The sequence below is a fragment of the Salmo salar genome, chromosome ssa26 (assembly GCF_905237065.1).
Source record: "Salmo salar chromosome ssa26, Ssal_v3.1, whole genome shotgun sequence".
Lineage (NCBI taxonomy): Eukaryota > Metazoa > Chordata > Actinopteri > Salmoniformes > Salmonidae > Salmo > Salmo salar.
In genome coordinates this window covers 50893680-50916179 of record NC_059467.1, presented here as the reverse complement: position 1 = coordinate 50916179, position 22500 = coordinate 50893680, and the positions used below count along the sequence as shown (strand labels likewise).

The 22500-nt window shown below is 47.2% G+C and overlaps 1 protein-coding gene and 1 long non-coding RNA gene across 7 annotated transcripts in view; both read left to right on the top strand.

Annotated features, from left to right (window-relative positions):
• Window positions 1-22500, top strand: part of vps13c (vacuolar protein sorting 13 homolog C) — a 225915-nt gene that overhangs the window by 119373 nt on the left and 84042 nt on the right. For all 6 annotated transcript variants that reach the window (XM_045709067.1, XM_045709065.1, XM_045709066.1 and 3 more), the window contains 14 exons: window positions 932-1051; window positions 1305-1408; window positions 1535-1702; window positions 2025-2329; window positions 4625-4769; window positions 8282-8438; window positions 8825-8949; window positions 9749-9918; window positions 10256-10548; window positions 14354-14619; window positions 14812-14904; window positions 18970-19137; window positions 19980-20177; window positions 20670-20759. In XM_045709067.1, coding sequence (XP_045565023.1) covers window positions 932-1051; window positions 1305-1408; window positions 1535-1702; window positions 2025-2329; window positions 4625-4769; window positions 8282-8438; window positions 8825-8949; window positions 9749-9918; window positions 10256-10548; window positions 14354-14619; window positions 14812-14904; window positions 18970-19137; window positions 19980-20177; window positions 20670-20759 — 2402 coding nt within the window. The remainder of the gene's footprint in view (window positions 1-931; window positions 1052-1304; window positions 1409-1534; window positions 1703-2024; window positions 2330-4624; window positions 4770-8281; window positions 8439-8824; window positions 8950-9748; window positions 9919-10255; window positions 10549-14353; window positions 14620-14811; window positions 14905-18969; window positions 19138-19979; window positions 20178-20669; window positions 20760-22500) is intronic.
• Window positions 20835-22500, top strand: part of LOC123730830 (uncharacterized) — a 4012-nt gene continuing 2346 nt past the window's right edge. Inside the window, exon 1 of the long non-coding RNA XR_006762276.1 lies at window positions 20835-20893. This is a non-coding gene — a long non-coding RNA (uncharacterized lncRNA). The remainder of the gene's footprint in view (window positions 20894-22500) is intronic.

Below are 22500 nucleotides of genomic sequence, written 5' to 3'. Positions count from 1 at the left end.
ACGCAGTTGACCGTGAGAGGACGTTTCTTTTTTTTGCTGAGTTATTATATAATAGGCGGTGTCAGAAGAAGGTCCAAAAAATTATCTAAGACTCCAGTCACCCTAGTCATAGACTGTTCTCTCTGCTACCGCACGACAAGCGGTACCGGAGCGCCAAGTCTAGGTCCAAAAGGATCCTTTAACAACTTCTACCCCCAAACCATAAGACTGCTGAACAATTAGTCAAATGCCCACCTGGACTATTTACATTTACACCCCCCATTTTGTTTTTACACTGCTGCTACTCGCTGTTTATTATCTAGTCACTTCACCCCTACCTACATGTACAAATGACCTCTAACCTGTACCCCCGCACACTGACTCGATACCGATACCCCCCCTGTATATAGCCTCGTTATTTTATTGTTACCTTTTTATTATTTTTTACTTTAGTTTATTTAGTAAATATTTTCTTCTTTCTTGAACTGCATTGTTGGTTAAGGTCTTGTAAGTAAGTATTTCACAGTAAGGTCTACACTTGTTGTATTCGTCCCATGTGACAAAGTAAAAAGGGTAAAAACCCAGCAGAAAGGCCCAGTACCATGTAGCTGTGCTTGGTGTAAAATGGTAGGAGTAGGCCCTCCTGCAGCTCAGCAGGTTTAGCCTATTATAATATACATTCTAAAACCCTTGACTTCCTTACATGGCCTTTTTTGGTCATCTGAAATATATGAATGGATACATATTAAAATGACATATATAACAGATTCTGTTTTTTATATATATATATATATATATATATTTGTATTGGTTTTCACGTGTTAGTAATAAAAACATACCATTCATTTCATTACATATAACAGATTCCTAAGGGACTATCTTACATGTCTCTTTTGGTTGGTCAACCAACCGTTGTAATCATCATGTGACTTTCTGCCCGTTTCCATGACAGCGGCTCTAGGTTCTCCGTCGGACGGTGACGTCATCGACCTGAAGGTGATGATGCGGCTGGGGGCGTTCAACGTGCTAGTGTGTGATCAGAACTGCAACATGGCTGACATCAAGATACAAGGTGCTGATGTAGACAGAACCTCAGGGCCCATTACAGAACTCATAGGCTACACAATGTTGTCTTTATACAGATACACTTTCATTTGATTATCATCTAGGGCTTTTACAAGGGATTTCAGCCAAGGTTTGTATATGATGAAAGTCCCAAAAATAATTTTTGGGGGTTGTTTAAGTGTCTTGTGCTTGTGTGGTTTGCTGTTTACCTTTTCTGAAATGATGTTAGCATCCGATCAACATTTTATCTTGTTGTGCAGGTTTCAATGGATCTCTCCTGATGCAAGGGCCCCAAACCCACATCTCTGCCCGCCTCCGGGATTTCATCGTCATTAATGTCGATCCAAAAAGTATTCACAAAAAGGTAAAGTCACGAAGTGAAACCATGAAAGATTTCAGTGATAGAGGGACGATGCGGCTGTGTATCATTCAACCCCGTGAAATAATTGCGGTTGAGTTTACCTGCTAACGTTTGGTTCTCCCGTTGCAGGCCATCTCTATCGTAGGAGACGAGGTGTTTAGTTTCAGTATGAGTCTGACCCCCAAGGCTACAGAGGGAGCCGGCTACGCAGACACCTCCAAGACAGACGGGAACGTCCAGCTCAACGTGGGCTGCGTCCAAGTCGTCTACCTCCACAAGTTTGTCATGTCTTTGCTGGTGAGTCTCAACGTTGGTACTGGAGAAATCTCTGACAACGGTCTTGAGTATTTAAAACCGTTCTTTGTATTTAAATATGCAGATACTCTTTTTCTTCAGTTCCTGTTTTTTTTTTCTCCCAGAAATCCTGGTTGAATGATTCCCAGTTAAGGGATACCTTACTGATTTCAGGAATCCACCCAACTGGGATTTCTGAAAAAACATGAGAAGTTTCCTGGAAGTTTAGCTGTCCTAGCCCGGTCTCCGCTTTGATGCCCGCTCCATTCCTTTCTGAGCCCTTTTCGCTAAAGAACTTCACTCATCCATGTTTTCCGTCTTTTAGAATTTCACCAACAACTTCCAGACAGCCAAAGAGGCGGTGAGTGCGGCCACGGCCCAGGCAGCAGAGAAGGCAGCCTCCAGCATCAGAGACTTCGCCCAGAAGAGCTTCCGTCTCTCCATGGACATCAGGCTGAAGGCTCCTCTCATCATCATCCCCCAGTCCTCCACCTCACACAATGCACTGGAGGTGGACCTGGGGCTCATCACGGTGGGAAACAGCTTCTCTCTACTTGCTGTGGAGGGATGTCCACTTCCTGCTGTCATTGATCACATGGACGTACAGCTCACACAGCTCAAACTGTCCAGGTCAGTGCATTCTGTTTAACACAGTCATCTTTTGCTTCATCAGTGCAGAAAGCAAGGGTTTAATGCCTGGTCCCAGAATCAGAAAGCAAGGGTTTAATGCCTGGTCGCAGAATCAGAAAGCAAGGGTTTAATGCCTGGTCTCAGATCAGAAAGCAAGGGTTTAATGCCTGGTCCAGATCAGAAAGCAAGGGTTTAATGCCTGGTCCCAGATCAGAAAGCAAGGGTTTAATGCCTGGTCCAGATCAGAAAGCAAGGGTTTAATGCCTGGTCCCAGATCTGTATGAGCTCTATCCAACTCCTCTGAGTATCGTTAGTTCTCGTATAATCTCAACCCGGCACAGCCTGAAGAGGACTGGCCAACCCTCAGAGCCTGGTTCCCTCTCTAAGTTTCTTCCTAGGTTCCTTCCTTTTCGAGGGAGTTTGTCCTAGCCACCGTTCCTCTACATCTGCATTGCTTGCTTTCTGTGGTTTCTGTATAAGCACAACTGCTGTTGTAAAAAAGGGCTTCATAAATACATTTGATTGATGTATTTGAGTTGTAAGAGTTGGTTCTCAAAGAAACTGCTTGGTTCAATCGTGGTCTTACTGACGAGGCTTGGGCGCTCTACTGTATATACCGTATACTGGGGTGTTCTGAAATACCGACGGTATGATTTTCAATTCCGTAAAAGAAATTCAGCGTGGTGCCCTAAAGCATTCTACGCCTCTGCTTATAAGTTAACTATCTATCTCAGGTCTCCAGCTATACATTGGGTTTGTAACTTCCTAGCTAAGTGGCTCGATGTCAAGAACTAGCTTCTTGGTTACAGCAGGGACAATCAATCCCCTCCTGGATCAAGAACCTTGCTGCCTACATGGCCTGCTGGCTACAGTACATGGCCTGCTGGCTACATGGCCTGCTGGCTATAGTACATGGCCTGCTGGCTACAGTACATGGCCTGCTGGCTACAGTCCATGGCCTGCTGGCTACGGTACATGGCCTGCTGGCTACGGTACATGGCCTGCTGGCTACCGTACATGGCCTGCTGGCTACGGTACATGGCCTGCTGGCTACGGTACATGGCCTGCTGGCTACATGGCCTGCTGGCTACGGTACATGGCCTGCTGGCTACATGGCCTGCTGGCTACGGTACATGGCCTGCTGGCTACGCTACATGGCCTGCTGGCTACGGTACATGGCCTGCTGGCTACATGGCCTGCTGGCTACAGTACATGGCCTGCTGGCTACATGGCCTGCTGGCTACAGTACATGGCCTGCTGGCTACATGGCCTGCTGGCTACAGTACATGGCCTGCTGGCTACATGGCCTGCTGGCTACAGTACATGGCCTGCTGGCTACATGGCCTGCAGGCTACATTTTGTTTTGAGAGTCAAAAATAATAAAGTAATATCGCATCCCTGGTGTCCACTGCCGGTAATACCGTATACCTGGTGTCTACTGCCGGTAATACCGTATACCTGGTGTCTACTGCCGGTAATACCGTATACCTGGTGTCCACTGCCGGTAATACCGTATACCTGGTGTCTACTGCCGGTAATACCGCATCCCTGGTGTCTACTGCCGGTAATACCGTATACCTGGTGTCTACTGCCGGTAATACCGCATCCCTGGAGTCTACTGCCGGTAATACCGCATCCCTGGTGTCCACACTGTGGTAATACCGCATCCCTGGTGTCCACTGCCGGTAATACCGTATACCTGGTGTCTACTGCCGGTAATACTGCATCCCTGGTGTCCACACTGCGGTAATACCGCATCCCTGGTGTCTACTCCCGGTAATACTGCATCCCTGGTGTCTACTGCCGGTAATACCGCATCCCTGGAGTCTACTGCCGGTAATACCGCATCCCTGGTGTCCACACTGTGGTAATACCGCATCCCTGGTGTCCACTGCCGGTAATACCGTATACCTGGTGTCTACTGCCGGTAATACCGCATCCCTGGTGTCTACTGCCGGTAATACCGCATCCCTGGTGTCTGCTGCCGGTAATACCGCATCCCTGGTGTCTACTGCCGGTAATACAGCATCCCTGGTGTCCACTGCCGGTAATACCGCATCCCTGGTGTCCACTGCCGGTAATACCGCGTCCCTGGTTTCCACTGCCGGTAATACCGCGTCCCTGGTGTCCACTGCCGGTAATACCGTATACCTGGTGTCCACTGCCGGTAATACCACATCCCTGGGTTGGTACAGGAATGGTATGAAGGTCTGGATACACCCTAATACTGCATAGTGTAGCTGAATAAGCCAGTTGTCTAGCTATCCCTGTCTATGATTTGCTTCTCTTTATTAGGATTTACATGGAAAAAGACTCTCAGCCCAGTACTGAGCTGTTGGAGCCTGTCAACCTGCTCCTAACAGTGAAGAGGAACCTGGCTGCAGCATGGTACAAGAAGATGGCTGCCATAGAGGTAGACGGAGACCTCAAGCCCATGAAGGTAGGAGCTAACAGTAACCATAGAGGTAGACAGAGCCCATGAAGGTAGGAGCTAACAGTAACCATAGAGGTAGACGGAGACCTCAAGCCCATGAAGGTAGGCGCTAACAGTAACCATAGAGGTAGACAGAGCCCATGAAGGTAGGAGCTAACAGTAACCGTAGAGGTAGACAGAGCCCATGAAGGTAGGAGCTAACAGTAACCATAGAGGTAGACGGAGCCCATGAAGGTAGGAGCTAACAGTAACCATAGAGGTAGACGGAGCCCATGAAGGTAGGAGCTAACAGTAACCATAGAGGTAGACAGAGCCCATGAAGGTAGGAGCCAACAGTAACCATAGAGGTAGACAGAGCGCATGAAGGTAGGAGCTAACAGTAACTGTAGAGGTAGACAGACCTACAGCCCATGAAGGTAGGAGCTAACAGTAACCATAGAGGTAGACAGACCTACAGCCCATGAAGGTAGGAGCTAACAGTAACCATAGAGGTAGACAGAGCGCATGAAGGTAGGAGCTAACAGTAACCATAGAGGTAGACGGAGCCCATGAAGGTAGGAGCTAACAGTAACCATAGAGGTAGACAGAGCCCATGAAGGTAGGAGCTAACAGTAACCATAGAGGTAGATAGAGCCCATGAAGGTATGAGCTAACAGTAACCATAGAGGTAGACAGAGCCCATGAAGGTAGGAGCTAACAGTAACCATAGAGGTAGACAGAGCCCATGAAGGTAGGAGCTAACAGTAACCATAGAGGTAGACAGAGCCCATGAAGGTAGGAGCTAACAGTAACCATAGAGGTAGACAGAGCGCGTGAAGGTAGGAGCTAACAGTAACCATAGAGGTAGACAGAGCGCGTGAAGGTAGGAGCTAACAGTAACTGTAATCATGTCTTTCCCTTGAAAGGAGTGGTTACAAAAATATCTGTTTTGATACCAAGATGTTTGTATTGTAGCAGAGAAGCTGATTGAAGTTATCTTTCCTCGTGTAGTAATGTCACCCTCCCTGATACCTGAAGTAACTATTTCCTTCAAATCGTAATAGCTGAGCTTTCATGATTTAGTCATATTGATGATTGACCTCTGGTGGAAGAATGGTATTGGTAAGTTGTAGCTAGTTAAATTTGTGCAACGTCGTCCCCTTCCTTTAGATTTGAAGTAGCTTTGTCCCTTAAACCATAACAGCTGAGCGTTGATGATTTAATCACACTAACATTTGACTTCTGCTTGCAGCCTGGTTTGGAATGTAAGGTACATGCTACAGTACTCTAGGGTTTGACAGTAAGATAATCGAGGCAGGTAGCCTAGCGGTTAAGAGTGTTGAGTCAGTAACCGAAAGGTCACTGGTTCAAATATGTCGATGTGCCCTTGAGCAAGGCGCTTAACCCTAATTGCTCCTGTAAGTTTCTCTGGATAAGTGCATCTGCTAAATGACTAAAATGTAAAATTGTCAGCGAATTAGCATTAGCAAAGGCAACATTAGCATTAGCAAAGGCAACATTAGCATTAGCAAAGGCAACATTAGCATTAGCAAAGGCAACATTAGCTTTACCTATAGCAACATTAGCTTTACCTATAGCAACATTAGCTTTACCTATAGCAACATTAGCATTAGCAAAGCAACATTAGCTTTACCTATAGCAACATTAGCATTAGGGCTAACAAAGTTGATTTACAGTTTAACGAATGTCCTGCTTCACATTAAAAAAAAATATAAAAATAATACATTTGTTTTTTAAATTATTAATTTGATTAAAATGAATCGATTCTTTTATACAACTATTTTTGATAAAACTAACGATTCACTTCGCCGTTGTAGTAGTTGGGATTCGGTTCAATCCACTGTGAGTTGAATCATGTGAATCAAAATAATAATTTGTGAATTGCGAACATTAATTTTAGGGGGGAAAAAATATTAGCTGTAGCCTTCTTTTTGTGGTTATGTGTTTTGTTGATACTTCAAGTTGATTTAGACATTACATTTATGGGACATTGCAACTTAATTAATAGATGCTAGTCAGGTAAGATAAATATGACTAAACTAGAAGAAGTAGATTTCCTGAAGAAAATGTGTTGTGCTTGCTTCAGCTGTCTAAAAAGGTCTGTATGCTAGTGAGAGCAACATTAGCATTAGCGTTAGCTACAGCTCCATCCTATATGTCTCCTGCCTGTCCTCAAGTTATTTCGAGGCTCGATCTAGTTGGTGGGAGATGTGTTAAATATAGAACTAAAGCTGAAGCAGTTGGTTATAGTCAGAATAGATCTGATTTACTTTAGTGGGCTGCTATATATATATTTCAGCTAGCACATCAATTATAAAACAAAATGGCTGAACTGTGTCTAAAACTGTGCTCTCCAGCTCCTGACACCAATGTAGTTAATTATGCGGGTACCCTGATCAGGACTCAAACTGTGGTTCCTGACTGTCATTCCAAAACCATTATACCAACATTTACATTACATTTTAGTCATTTAGCAGACAAACACCATGCTCTACCAACTGAGCCACACGGGACCAAAACACTAAAATGTTGAGGTGATGTCACTAGGGGTTGTAAAAAGGTTGTTTAGTATTTTTTACAAGGGGTTCCAAATTGTGTGTGTGTGTATATATATATATATATATATATATATTTTTTTAAATATTTTTATTTTATCTGCTCGCTCGCCTCACTTTAAAAAAAATGAAATCCGTTAAACAGTAAATCAACTTTGTATTGCCTTGTGCCGCGTTCACGTCATGTCGGGAACTCGTAAGTATGACCTTCCTACTGGGGAAAAATGCACGTGAACGTCCCTCCAACTCGTAATTACGACTAGAAATCTCGGGTATGATCTCTGGACACCGATCTTTCCCACATGCTGAACTCTGACGTCTGAAAATGGCAACAAACATTGCCGCGATTTCATCTTGTCAATGGTGAGAATGGTTCTTGCGTTCCTTCCGATCTCCGAGCAAGTGAACGCTCCAAGTCGTTCCTCCGAAGTAACAAGCCGTTCCTCCGATCACTCCGACATGATGTGAACACGGCATTAGCTACAGCATTATTGGCTTTAGCAACAGCAACATTAGCATTAGCTACAGCTCCATCCTACATGTCTCCTGTCTCTCCTCAAGTTATTTCGGTCTCCTCTGCTTATCAGAAGCATTAGCATTAGCTACAGCTACACCCTCTCTGTTCTTGTGTCTCTTCAGGTGAACTAGTATTAGTGACATTAGCATTAGAAACCATTAGCATTAGCTACAGCTACATCCTCTCTGTTCTTGTGTCTCTTCAGGTTAACTAGTATTAGTGACATTAGCATTAGCAACCATTAGCATTAGCTATAGCTACATCCTCTGTGCTGGTCTCTTCAGGTTAACTAGTATTAGTGACATTAGCAACCATTAGCATTAGCTATAGCTACATCCTCTCTGTGCTTGTGTCTCTTCAGGTTAACTAGTACTAGTGACATTAGCATTAGCAACCATTAGCATTAGCTATAGCTACATATCCTCTCTGTCGTCTGTTCTCCCCAGGTTGCCCTGAGTCAGGATGACCTAACAGTTCTGTTGAGGATCCTGATGGAGAACATTGGAGAAGCCAGCAGTCTGCAGCCAGACCAACACACCAGCCCCGACACGACAGCCCTGAAACACAAGACGACGCTGATGCTCAAAACAGACTACCCCAAAGGTAGTACTGACTTGTTGCACCCTCGACAACTACTATGATTATTATTATTTGACAATGCTGGTCATTTATGAACATTTGAACATCTAGGCCATGTTCTGTTATAATCTCCACCCGGCACAGCCAGAAGAGGACTGGCCACCCCTCATAGCCTGGTTCCTCTCTAGGTTTCTTCCTAGGTTTTGGCCTTTCTAGGGAGTTTTTCATAGCCACCGTGCTTCTACACCTGCATTGCTTGCTGTTTGGGGTTTTAGGCTGGGTTTCTGTACAGCACTTTGAGATATCAGCTGATGTAAGAAGGGCTATATAAATACATTTGATTTGATTTGACTTGAGTCCTGAGTGTGTTAGTTCTTATGACACGTTTCTGTTCTCTCCTCGTCCTTCAGATGGTGTCGAGAACATGGTTGAACTTCCAGAACAACCGGTAGAAGAGGAACCCCTGGAAACCATGAAGTTAATCTTCAACATAGAGTCCCTGGGACTGGTCCTGTACAGCAATGACCCTAAACAGGTGCGTATCTATAGGTGATGCAGCTCAGTCTCACTTCTAATGTACTCTATGGAGGAACAGGGGGAATTGTGGGCCTTGTACAGAGCTGGCGTCTGTAATGACAGTAATTTACTCTTAATCTCCTCTCTGCTCTCCAAGCCCTGGATAATAAGATAAAACCATGATTAGGGTGAAGAATTTGAACAGCTACCAAACACCGGTCATTACTGTGCAAAATGACTCTGTGGTAATGACTCTGTGGTAAATGACTCTGTGGTAATGACTCTGTGGTAAATGACTCTGTGGTAAATGACTCTGTGGTAATGACTCTGTGGTAAATGACTCTGTGGTAATGACCCTGTGGTAATGACCCTGTGGTAATGACCCTGTGGTAATGACTCTGTGGTAAATGAGTCTGTGGTAAATGAGTCTGTGGTAAATGACTCTGTGGTAATGACTCTGTGGTAAATGACTCTGTGGTAAATGACTCTGTGGTAAATGACTCTGTGGTAAATGACTCTGTGGTAATGACTGTGGTAAATGACTCTGTGGTAAATGACTCTGTGGTAAATGACTCTGTGGTAAATGACTCTGTGGTAAATGACTCTGTGGTAAATGACTCTGTGGTAAATGGCTCTGTGGTAAATGGCTCTGTGGTAAATGGCTCTGTGGTAATGACTCTGTGGTAAATGACTCTGTGGTAAATGACTCTGTGGTAAATGACCTTGTAATGAGTCTCAGTAGTTCCCCCCCAGTGGTCTGCTGATGTTTCAAATGGATTACTAGGTTGGTTTATGGTCTTGTTTGCCACATTTCCAAGGTATCAGCGGTGTCTCAACACCAGGAGAGGCTGTGCCTGGGGGAGTTGACCCTACACCTGATGAAGGCTTCGGGGAAGATGTTTAGTAACGGGGATATGGAGGTCTCTACCATCCTCACAGCCTGCACCCTGGACGACATGAGGACAGGCGTACAGAGAGTCACCTCACGGTTAGTCTCACGCTTCCTCCCCTGCCAGACGGCTGGAGGTTACCTCAGGTTAAACTACTGAATTATACTGCTGGGTTATGTTCTGTACAGTACCAGTCTGGTCGGTCTCAATACTACTGGGTTATGTTCTGTTCAGTCGGGTCGGTCTCAATAGTACTGGGTTATGTTCTTTTCTGTACCAGTCGGGTCGGTCTCAATACTACTGGGTTATGTTCTGTACAGTACCAGTCGGGTCGGTCTCAATAGTACTGGGTTAGGTTCTGTACAGTACCAGTCGGGTCAGTCTCAATGTATTGATTGATTTGATATGTAACCTCATGTTTGCCCAAACCCTCAGGATGCTGGGTAAGCGTGACGAGACGAGCGAGGAAGCCATGATAGACGTGACGTACACGCAGAGCGCCAGCGAGCGCCAGGTGGTCGCGGTTTTACAGAAGCTCTATCTGTGTGCCAGCGTTGAGTTTCTCATGGCAGTGGCAGACTTCTTCATCCAGGCCCTGCCCCAGAGCTCTGCCCAGGACCTGCCCACTAACACCATGCTAGCCTTGCCAGACCTGGCCAAGACCTCCCAGCTACCCCTCAAACAGCTGGCCGAGCTTCGGGATAGAGCCAACACTGACCCCAGAACAGGTAAGGGGAGAGGGAGAGAGAGAGAGAGAGAGAGAGAGAGGGAGGGTGGGGAAAATAAATGACAAACAAAACACTATACAGCCATTCAGTGATGGTAATGTATTGTGATGGCTACAGTGTTTTGGTGTGTAGTGATGGTAATGTATTGTGATGGCTACAGTGTTTTGGTGTGTAGTGATGGTAATGTATTGTGATGGCTACAGTGTTTTGGTGTGGAGTGATGGTAATGTATTGTGATGGCTACAGTGTTTTGGTGTGTAGTGATGGTAATGTATTGTGATGGCTACAGTGTTTTGGTGTGTATTGATGGTAATGTATTGTGATGGCTACAGTGTTTTGGTGTGGAGTGATGGTAATGTGTTGTGATGGCTACAGTGTTTTGGTGTGGAGTGATGGTAATGTATTGTGATGGCTACAGTGTTTTGGTGTGGAGTGATGGTAATGTATTGTGATGGCTACAGTGTTTTGGTGTGGAGTGATGGTAATGTATTGTGATGGCTACAGTGTTTTGGTGTGGAGTGATGGTAATGTATTGTGATGGCTACAGTGTTTTGGTGTGGAGTGATGGTAATGTATTGTGATGGCTACAGTGTTTTGGTGTGGAGTGATGGTAATGTATTGTGATGGCTACAGTGTTTTGGTGTGGAGTGATGGTAATGTATTGTGATGGCTACAGTGTTTTGGTGTGGAGTGATGGTAATGTATTGTTATGGCTACAGTGTTTTGGTGTGGAGTGATGGTAATGTATTGTGATGGCTACAGTGTTTTGGTTTGGTGTGTAGTGATGGTAATGTATTGTGATGGCTACAGTGTTTTGGTGTGTAGTGATGGTAATGTATTGTGATGGCTACAGTGTTTTGGTGTGGAGTGATGGTAATGTATTGTGATGGCTACAGTGTTTTGGTGTGGAGTGATGGTAATGTATTGTGATGGCTACAGTGTTTTGGTGTGGAGTGATGGTAATGTATTGTGATGGCTACAGTGTTTTGGTGTGGAGTGATGGTAATGTATTGTGATGGCTAAAGTGTTTTGGTGTGGAGTGATGGTAATGTATTGTGATGGCTACAGTGTTTTGGTGTGGAGTGATGGTAATGTATTGTGATGGCTACAGTGTTTTGGTGTGGAGTGATGGTAATGTATTGTGATGGCTACAGTGTTTTGTTTTGGTGTGGAGTGATGGTAATGTATTGTGATGGCTACAGTGTTTTGGTGTGTAGTGATGGTAATGTATTGTGATGGCTACAGTGATTTGGTATGGAGTGATGGTAATGTATTGTGATGGCTACAGTGTTTTGGTGTGGAGTGATGGTAATGTATTGTGATGGCTACAGTGTTTTGGTGTGTAGTGATGCTAATGTATTGTGATGGCTACAGTGTTTTGGTGTGGAGTGATGCTAATGTATTGTGAGGGCTACAGTGTTTTGGTGTGTAGTGATGCTAATGTATTGTGATGGCTACAGTGTTTTGGTGTGGAGTGATGGTAATGTATTGTGATGGCTACAGTGTTTTGGTGTGTAGTGATGCTAATGTATTGTGATGGCTACAGTGTTTTGGTGTGGAGTGATGCTAATGTATTGTGAGGGCCACAGTGTTTTGGTGTGTAGTGATGCTAATGTATTGTGATGGCTACAGTGTTTTGGTGTGGAGTGATGGTAATGTATTGTGATGGCTACAGTGTTTTGTTTTGGTGTGTAGTGATGGTAATGTATTGTGATGGCTACAGTGTTTTGGTGTAGAGTGATGGTAATGTATTGTGATGGCTACAGTGTTTTGGTATGGAGTGATGGTAATGTATTGTGATGGCTACAGTGTTTTGGTGTGGAGTGATGGTAATGTATTGTGAGGGCTACAGTGTTTTGGTGTGGAGTGATGGTAATGTATTGTGAGGGCTACAGTGTTTTGGTGTGTAGTGATGGTAATGTATTGTGATGTCTACAGTGTTTTGGTGTGGAGTGATGGTAATGTATTGTGATGGCTACAGTGTTTTGTTTTGGTGTGTAGTGATGGTAATGTATTGTGATGGCTACAGTGTTTTTGATTTGGTGTGTAGTGATGGTAATGTATTGTGATGGCTACAGTGTTTTTGTTTTGGTGTGTAGTGATGGTAATGTATTGTGATGGCTACAGTGTTTTGGTGTGGAGTGATGGTAATGTATTGTGATGGCTACAGTGTTTTTGTTTTGGTGTGTAGTGATGCTAATGTATTGTGATGGCTACAGTGTTTTGGTGTGGAGTGATGGTAATGTATTGTGATGGCTACAGTGTTTTGTTTTGGTGTGGAGTGATGGTAATGTATTGTGATGGCTACAGTGTTTTGGTGTGTAGTGATGGTAATGTATTGTGATGGCTACAGTGTTTTGTTTTGGTGTGTAGTGATGGTAATGTATTGTGATGGCTACAGTGTTTTGGTGTGTAGTGATGGTAATGTATTGTGATGGCTACAGTGTTTTGGTGTGTAGTGATGGTAATGTATTGTGATGGCTACAGTGTTTTGGTGTGTAGTGATGCTAATGTATTGTGATGGCTACAGTGTTTTGGTGTGTAGTGATGGTAATGTATTGTGATGGCTACAGTGTTTTGTTTTGGTGTGTAGTGATGGTAATGTATTGTGATGGCTACAGTGTTTTGGTGTGTAGTGATGGTAATGTATTGTGATGGCTACAGTGTTTTGGTGTGTATTGATGGTAATGTATTGTGATGGCTACAGTGTTTTGTTTTGGTGTGTAGTGATGGTAATGTTTTGTGATGGCTACAGTGTTTTGGTGTGTAGTGATGGTAATGTATTGTGATGGCTACAGTGTTTTGGTGTGGAGTGATGGTAATGTATTGTGATGGCTACAGTGTTTTGGTGTGTAGTGATGGTAATGTATTGTGATGGCTACAGTGTTTTGGTGTGTAGTGATGCTAATGTATTGTGATGGCTACAGTGTTTTGGTGTGTAGTGATGGTAATGTATTGTGATGGCTACAGTGTTTTGGTGTGTATTGATGGTAATGTATTGTGATGGCTACAGTGTTTTGGTGTGTATTGATGGTAATGTATTGTGATGGCTACAGTGTTTTGGTGTGTAGTGATGGTAATGTATTGTGATGGCTATAGTGTTTTGGTGTGTAGTGATGGTAATGTATTGTGATGGCTACAGTGTTTTGGTGTGTAGTGATGGTAATGTATTGTGATGGCTACAGTGTTTTGGTGTGTATTGATGGTAATGTATTGTGATGGCTACAGTGTTTTGGTGTGTATTGATGGTAATGTATTGTGATGGCTACAGTGTTTTGGTGTGTAGTGATGGTAATGTATTGTGATGGCTACAGTGTTTTGGTGTGACATTATATTTGTATCCTCTTCCTCTCTCTGTAACCTCCATACCAAATAATATTTTGTTCTTAACTGACTTGCCTAGTTAAATAAAGGTTACATTTAAAACATGTAAATACCAAATATTAGGATATGTGCAGCGGTGCGGTGATGCCAAATTTGGTGCGGTGTTTCTTCCCTCCTCTCTCTCCCCCCAGGCTCCAGTCCCAGGACCAAGCTGTCATACTAGACCCAGAGGTGATGCTTCTTCCCTCCTCTCTCTCCCCCCAGGCTCCAGTCCCAGGACCAAGCTGTCATACTAGACCCAGAGGTGATGCTTCTTCCCTCCTCTCTCTCTCCCCAGGCTCCAGTCCCAGGACCAAGCTGTCATACTAGACCCAGAGGTGATGCTTCTTCCCTCCTCTCTCCCCCCAGGCTCCAGTCCCAGGACCAAGCTGTCATACTAGACCCAGAGGTGATGTTTCTTCCCTCCTCTCTCTCCCCCCAGGCTCCAGTCCCAGGACCAAGCTGCGTGCTGTCATACTAGACCCAGAGGTGGTGTTTGTGGCTAACCTGATGAGTGCCGACGCTCCGGCCCTGGTGGCCTCCTTCCAATGTGACTTCAGTCTGATGCTAGAGCCTGGGGGAGGGCCCGGGGCCCCTGGGGGAGGGCCTGGGGCCCCTGGGGGACAAAGCATGACGGTCAACCTCAGAGAGCTCAAAGTTCTGGCCTGTCCCTTCATCAGGACCAATGAGACCAAGGTGGTCACCACGGTGAGCATAAAACAGTTTTTAATATATATTTTATGAGCGCCTCTACACTGCATCTAATGTAACTACTGTAAGACATCAGCTGGGATGAAGCATGATTCAAAGCTATTTGCCCATTTGCGTTTTTAATACATTTTCCTTAAGTATATTTGAATTGAATCAACTCCTTAATGCTTCTTTCTCATTGGTCTTCAGGTGCTACGTCCGTGTTCTGTCTTCCTGGAAACCAAAACCCACCCCAACCAACCCCTTACCGGCTGTGTGACTGTGGAGGAAGTTATTATCAAAGTAGGTTTCATCCCTTCTTTGTCAAGTTAGTTTGGTTAAAAAGTTATGGCAGAGTGTACCAATGTGCTCTGAGTAGAGGTCCTCACGGGTCCAAATGGTTGGACTCGTTCCGAAATGGACCAGGGGCTTTCCCACCCGGATTTATATAGTGACCCATTCCGAACGGACCCGAGGACGGACAGTTTCAACTAGACCCGGTCCGATCCGAGTGAGGGACGCAGCAGAAAAGTACATTTTTTTAGCTACTTTATTAACCCCCTAAGGTCGATGTCTGCACCCCCCGCTGGAATCTAATTAGCATACTAATAAAAATTCCTCATACAAATCTGCCAGCCTGACTGTACTGTGACCCAGTGACATGGAGAGGAGGGAGAGAGGGGCCGTACTGTGACCCAGTGACATGGGGAGCAGGGAGAGAGGGGCCGTACTGTGACCCAGTGACATGGAGAGGAGGGAGAGAGGGGCCGTACTGTGACCCAGTGACATGGGGAGCAGGGAGAGAGGGGCCGTACTGTGACCCAGTGACATGGAGAGCAGGGAGAGAGGGGCCGTACTGTGACCCAGTGACATGGAGAGGAGGGAGAGAGGGGCCGTACTGTGACCCAGTGACATGGGGAGCAGGGAGAGAGGGGCCGTACTGTGACCCAGTGACATGGAGAGGAGGGAGAGAGGGGCCGTACTGTGACCCAGTGACATGGAGAGGAGGGAGAGAGGGGCCGTACTGTGACCCAGTGACATGGAGAGCAGGGAGAGAGGGGCCGTACTGTGACCCAGTGACATGGAGAGGAGGGAGAGAGGGGCCGTACTGTGACCCAGTGACATGGAGAGGAGGGAGAGAGGGGCCGTACTGTGACCCAGTGACATGGGGAGCAGGGAGAGAGGGGCCGTACTGTGACCCAGTGACATGGAGAGGAGGGAGAGAGGGGCCGTACTGTGACCCAGTGACATGGAGAGGAGGGAGAGAGGGGCCGTACTGTGACCCAGTGACATGGAGAGGAGGGAGAGAGGGGCCGTACTGTGACCCAGTGACATGGAGAGGAGGGAGAGAGGGGCCGTACTGTGACCCAGTGACATGGAGAGGAGGGAGAGAGGGGCCGTACTGTGACCCAGTGACATGGGGAGCAGGGAGAGAGGGGCCGTACTGTGACCCAGTGACATGGAGAGGAGGGAGAGAGGGGCCGTACTGTGACCCAGTGACATGGGGAGCAGGGAGAGAGGGGCCGTACTGTGACCCAGTGACATGGAGAGGAGGGATAGAGGGGCCGTACTGTGACCCAGTGACATGGGGAGCAGGGAGAGAGGGGCCGTACTGTGACCCAGTGACATGGAGAGGAGGGAGAGAGGGGCCGTACTGTGACCCAGTGACATGGAGAGCAGGGAGAGAGGGGCCGTACTGTGACCCAGTGACATGGGGAGCAGGGAGAGAGGGGCCGTACTGTGACATGGAGAGCAGGGAGAGAGGGGGGCCGTACTGTGACCCAGTGACATGGGGAGGAGGGAGAGAGGGGCCGTACTGTGACCCAGTGACATGGAGAGCAGGGAGAGAGGGGCCGTACTGTGACCCAGTGACATGGAGAGGAGGGAGAGAGGGGCCGTACTGTGAGCCAGTGACATGGAGAGCAGGGAGAGAGGGGCCGTACTGTGACCCAGTGACATGGAGAGCAGGGAGAGAGGGGCCGTACTGTGACCCAGTGACATGGAGAGGAGGGAGAGAGGGGCCGTACTGTGACCCAGTGACATGGAGAGCAGGGAGAGAGGGGCCGTACTGTGACCCAGTGACATGGAGAGCAGGGAGAGAGGGGCCGTACTGTGACCCAGTGACATGGAGAGCAGGGAGAGAGGGGCCGTACTGTGACCCAGTGACATGGAGAGCAGGGAGAGAGGGGCCGTACTGTGACCCAGTGACATGGAGAGTAGGGAGAGAGGGGCCGTACTGTGACCCAGTGACATGGGGAGGAGGGAGAGAGGGGCCGTACTGTGAGCCAGTGACATGGAGAGGAGGGAGAGAGGGGCCGTACTGTGACCCAGTGACATGGAGAGGAGGGAGAGAGGGGCCGTACTGTGACCCAGTGACATGGAGAGCAGGGAGAGAGGGGCCGTACTGTGACCCAGTGACATGGAGAGCAGGGAGAGAGGGGCCGTACTGTGACCCAGTGACATGGAGAGCAGGGAGAGAGGGGCCGTACTGTGACCCAGTGACATGGAGAGCAGGGAGAGAGGGGCCGTACTGTGACCCAGTGACATGGAGAGCAGGGAGAGAGGGGCCGTACTGTGACCCAGTGACATGGAGAGGAGGGAGAGAGGGGCCGTACTGTGACCCAGTGACATGGAGAGGAGGGAGAGAGGGGCCGTATTGTGACCCAGTGACATGGGGAGGAGGGAGGAGGGAGGGAGAGACATCAAACCAACAATGCCGACTCGCGCTACGATAGACTAATAGCTGCCATAGCTAGGTTATTAATCATCAAATATGATTACGTAGTACTTGGCATGGACTGCATCAAACTGGGACGAGAAGTCAACGTTAGCTCGCTAGGCTAACTAAGGTCTCTGCAGCCTACCTGTTGGCTCTGGGTCGTTGCAGCCTACCTGTCGGCTCTGGGTCGTTGCAGCCTTCCTGTCGGCTCTGGGTCGTTGCAGCCTTCCTGTCGGCTCTGGGTCGTTGCAGCCTACCTGTCGGCTCTGGGTCGTTGCAGCCTACCTGTTGGCTCTGGGTCGTTGCAGCCTACCTGTCGGCTCTGGGTCGTTGCAGCTTACCTGTCGGCTCTGGGTCGTTGCAGCCTACCTGTCGGCTCTGGGTCGTTGCAGCCTACCTGTCGGCTCTGGGTCTCTGCAAATTACACAGACCCGAGACCCGTGATATACCCTGGACCCGTGATATACCCTGGACCCGTGATATACCCTGGACCCGTGATAATATGCCCTGGACCCGTGATAATATGCCCTGGACCCATGATAATATGCCCTGGACCCGTGATAATATGCCCTGGACCCGTGATAATATGCCCTGGACCCGTGATAATATGCCCTGGACCCGTGATAATATGCCCTGGACCCGTGATAATATGCCCTGGACCCGTGATAATATGCCCTGGACCCGTGATAATATACCCTGGACCCGTGATGATATGCCCTGGACCCGTGATATACCCTGGACCCGTGATATACCCTGGGCCCGTGATATACCCTGGACCCGTGATAATATGCCCTGGACCCGTGATAATATGCCCTGGACCCGTGATAATATGCCCTGGACCCGTGATGATATACCCTGGACCCGTGATGATATTCCCTGGACCCGTGATATACCCTGGACCCGTGATATACCCTGGACCCGTGATAATATACCCTGGACCCGTGATAATATACCCTGGACCCGTGATAATATACCCTGGACCCGTGATAATATACCCTGGACCCGTGATAATATACCCTGGACCCGTGATAATATACCCTGGACCCGTGATATACCCTGGTCCCGTGATGATATACCCTGGTCCCGTGATGATATACCCTGGACCCGTGATGATATACCCTGGACCCGTGATGATATACCCTGGACCCGTGATGATATACCCTGGACCCGTGATATATACCCTGGACCCGTGATATATACCCTGGACCCGTGATCCGAACCAGACCCGTGATATTATTTAGAGATCCGGACCCTCTCGGGTATTCGGGTACAGGTGGATCCATGAAGACCTCCAGCTCTGAGTGAGAAATGGTTTGAATTATGTGTGGCTAAGTTGGTAGAGCATGGTGTTTGCAACGCCAGGGTTGTGGGTTCGAATCCCACGGGGGGCCAGTACGGGGGGGAAAAAGAAAGAAAAAAATGTATGAAATGTATGCATTCACTACTGGATAAGAGCGTCTGCTAAATTACTAAAATGTAAAAATGTAAAATGTTATTGAATCGCCTGACGCACTGAGAGGCTACTTCTGAACATAGACGTCAATCGAGATCGTCATTATCATCACACATAAGTATACGCTGACTTCCTCCCACGTATGAATAAAGTAGAAAATAAATACCTCACACACACTCTTCCTTCCCTCTCTCAGATCTCCCCTGTCATCCTGAACACGGTGATGACCATCACGGCAGCCATGACGGCTAAACCGAAAGCTGAGGCGGCAGAGGACGAGAAGACTGAGGTCAGCAACCTGTGGTCCACCATGAACATCTACACCTGCAACTACTGGTTCCTGGGAGTGGACTCTGCCAGCGAGGTATACATACGACGGTTGGGCTCAATTCCATTTCAATTCCAGTCAATTCGGGAAGTACACTGAGAAAAATTGGAATAGAAATTTAGTTTACTTTCTGAATTGACTGGAATTTAAATTGAAAACTTCCTTTAATAGGTTCTATTGAGGTCTAGTACCAGTGGAATTGGTCCCTATACAAGAACCTTCTGTCCCTATACAAGAACCTTCTGTCCCTGTACAAGAACCTTCTGTCCCTGTACAAGAACCTTCCTTCCCTATACAAGAACCTTCCTTCCCTATACAAGAACCTTCTGTCCCTGTACAATAACCTTCTGTCCCTATACAAGAACCTTCCTTCCCTATACAAGAACCTTCTGTCCCTATACAAGAACCTTCCTTCCCTATACAAGAACCTTCTGTCCCTATACAAGAACCTTCTGTCCCTATACAAGAACCTTCTGTCCCTATACAAGAACCTTCTGTCCCTTTACAAGAACCTTCTGTCCCTATACAAGAACCTTCTGTCCCTATACAAGAACCTTCTGTCCCTATACAAGAATCTTCTGTCCCTGTACAAGAACCTTCCTTCCCTATACAAGAACCTTCCGTCCCTGTACAAGAACCTTCCGTCCCTGTACAAGAACCTTCTGTCCCTGTACAATAACCTTCTGTCCCTATACAAGAACCTTCTGTCCCTATACAAGAACCTTCTGTCCCTATACAAGAACATTCTGTCCCTATACAAGAACATTCTGTCCCCTCCCAGGAACATTTGGGCACTCCGTTTACCTCCACTATGCACCTTTGTTTTTGTATTCTCTAGCTACAAATGGCATTAAACCTTAACATGACTTTCCATCTAGATGACGGAGAGTTTCAGTGACCAGGACGGCCGTAACTTTGGGGAGAGTTTCAAGGTGGATGTGAAGGTAATTCAAGTGACCATGGAGTCTGGTCTGGGCCACAGGACGGTCCCCCTGCTGCTGGCTGAGAGCTCTCTGTCTGGGACGGCCAGGAACTGGTCCTCTCTCCTCTACCTCTGCTCTGACATGACCCTGGAGGTGAGGACTGGAGCTTTTCACTACTCTCAAGTATCAGCCTAATGGACATCCTCTTCCTGTACATACAGGAGCTTCTCATATGTTTTTTTTTTAGGAAGTCAATGGGCAGGCAAACAGCTTTTCTTTAGTCTTGTGCATTACATACTTATGTAGGGATACTTGTTATCTCTGGCATTCGTGTGTGCATTGGGCTCCCGTGTGGTGCAGCGGTCTAAGGCACTGCATCTCAGTGCAAGACGGAGTCCCACAGGGCGGCGCACAGTTGGCCCGGCGTTGTCCGGGTTCGGCCCGGGTAGGCCGTCATTGTAAATAATAATTTGTTCTTAACTGACTTGCCGAGTTAAATAAAGGTCAAATAAAAAATAAAATAAACCTTTCGACTACCCGTGTTCTTTGAATTTCATTAGCAATAATAATTTGTGTTCATTGAAATTGATATAAATGGGATGGATGCTGATTTTGACACTGTGTGAATATGTTGGCTGTTGACAGGTGAACTACTTCAATGAGACCCATGCTGTCTGGGAACCGCTGATAGAGAGAGTGGAGGACGACAAACGCAGGTGGAACCTCAAGCTAGAGGTACACTGAGTAACCCTAACCAACCTCAACCTAGAGGTACGCTGAGTAACCCTAACCAACCTCGTAGTGGAACCTCAACCTAGAGGTACGCTGAGTAACCCTAACCAACCTCATAGTGGAACCTCAACCTAGAGGTACGCTGAGTAACCCTAACCAACCTCAACCTAGAGGTACGCTGAGTAACCCTAACCAACCTCAACCTAGAGGTACGCTGAGTAACCCTAACCAACCTCATAGTGGAACCTCAACCTAGAGGTACGCTGAGTAACCCTAACCAACCTCAACCTAGAGGTACGCTGAGTAACCCTAACCAACCTCGTAGTGGAACCTCAACCTAGAGGTACGCTGAGTAACCCTAACCAACCTCATAGTGGAACCTCAACCTAGAGGTACGCTGAGTAACCCTAACCAACCTCAACCTAGAGGTACGCTGAGTAACCCTAACCAACCTCGTAGTGGAACCTCAACCTAGAGGTACGCTGAGTAACCCTAACCAACCTCAACCTAGAGGTACGCTGAGTAACCCTAACCAACCTCGTAGTGGAACCTCAAGCTAGAGGTACGCTGAGTAACCCTAACCAACCTCAACCTAGAGGTACGCTGAGTAACCCTAACCAACCTCGTGAGTGGAACCTCAACCTAGAGGTACGCTGAGTAACCCTAACCAACCTCATAGTGGAACCTCAACCTAGAGGTACGCTGAGTAACCCTAACCAACCTCAACCTAGAGGTACGCTGAGTAACCCTAACCAACCTCGTAGTGGAACCTCAACCTAGAGGTACGCTGAGTAACCCTAACCAACCTCATAGTGGAACCTCAACCTAGAGGTACGCTGAGTAACCCTAACCAACCTCAACCTAGAGGTACGCTGAGTAACCCTAACCAACCTCGTAGTGGAACCTCAACCTAGAGGTACGCTGAGTAACCCTAACCAACCTCGTAGTGGAACCTCAACCTAGAGGTACGCTGAGTAACCCTAACCAACCTCATAGTGGAACCTCAACCTAGAGGTACGCTGAGTAACCCTAACCAACCTCAACCTAGAGGTACGCTGAGTAACCCTAACCAACCTCGTAGTGGAACCTCAACCTAGAGGTACGCTGAGTAACCCTAACCAACCTCATAGTGGAACCTCAACCTAGAGGTACGCTGAGTAACCCTAACCAACCTCAACCTAGAGGTACGCTGAGTAACCCTAACCAACCTCGTAGTGGAACCTCAACCTAGAGGTACGCTGAGTAACCCTAACCAACCTCAACCTAGAGGTACGCTGAGTAACCCTAACCAACCTCGTAGTGGAACCTCAACCTAGAGGTACGCTGAGTAACCCTAACCAACCTCAACCTAGAGGTACGCTGAGTAACCCTAACCAACCTCGTAGTGGAACCTCAAGCTAGAGGTACGCTGAGTAACCCTAACCAACCTCAACCTAGAGGTACGCTGAGTAACCCTAACCAACCTCGTAGTGGAACCTCAACCTAGAGGTACGCTGAGTAACCCTAACCAACCTCATAGTGGAACCTCAACCTAGAGGTACGCTGAGTAACCCTAACCAACCTCAACCTAGAGGTACGCTGAGTAACCCTAACCAACCTCGTAGTGGAACCTCAACCTAGAGGTACGCTGAGTAACCCTAACCAACCTCATAGTGGAACCTCAACCTAGAGGTACGCTGAGTAACCCTAACCAACCTCAACCTAGAGGTACGCTGAGTAACCCTAACCAACCTCGTAGTGGAAC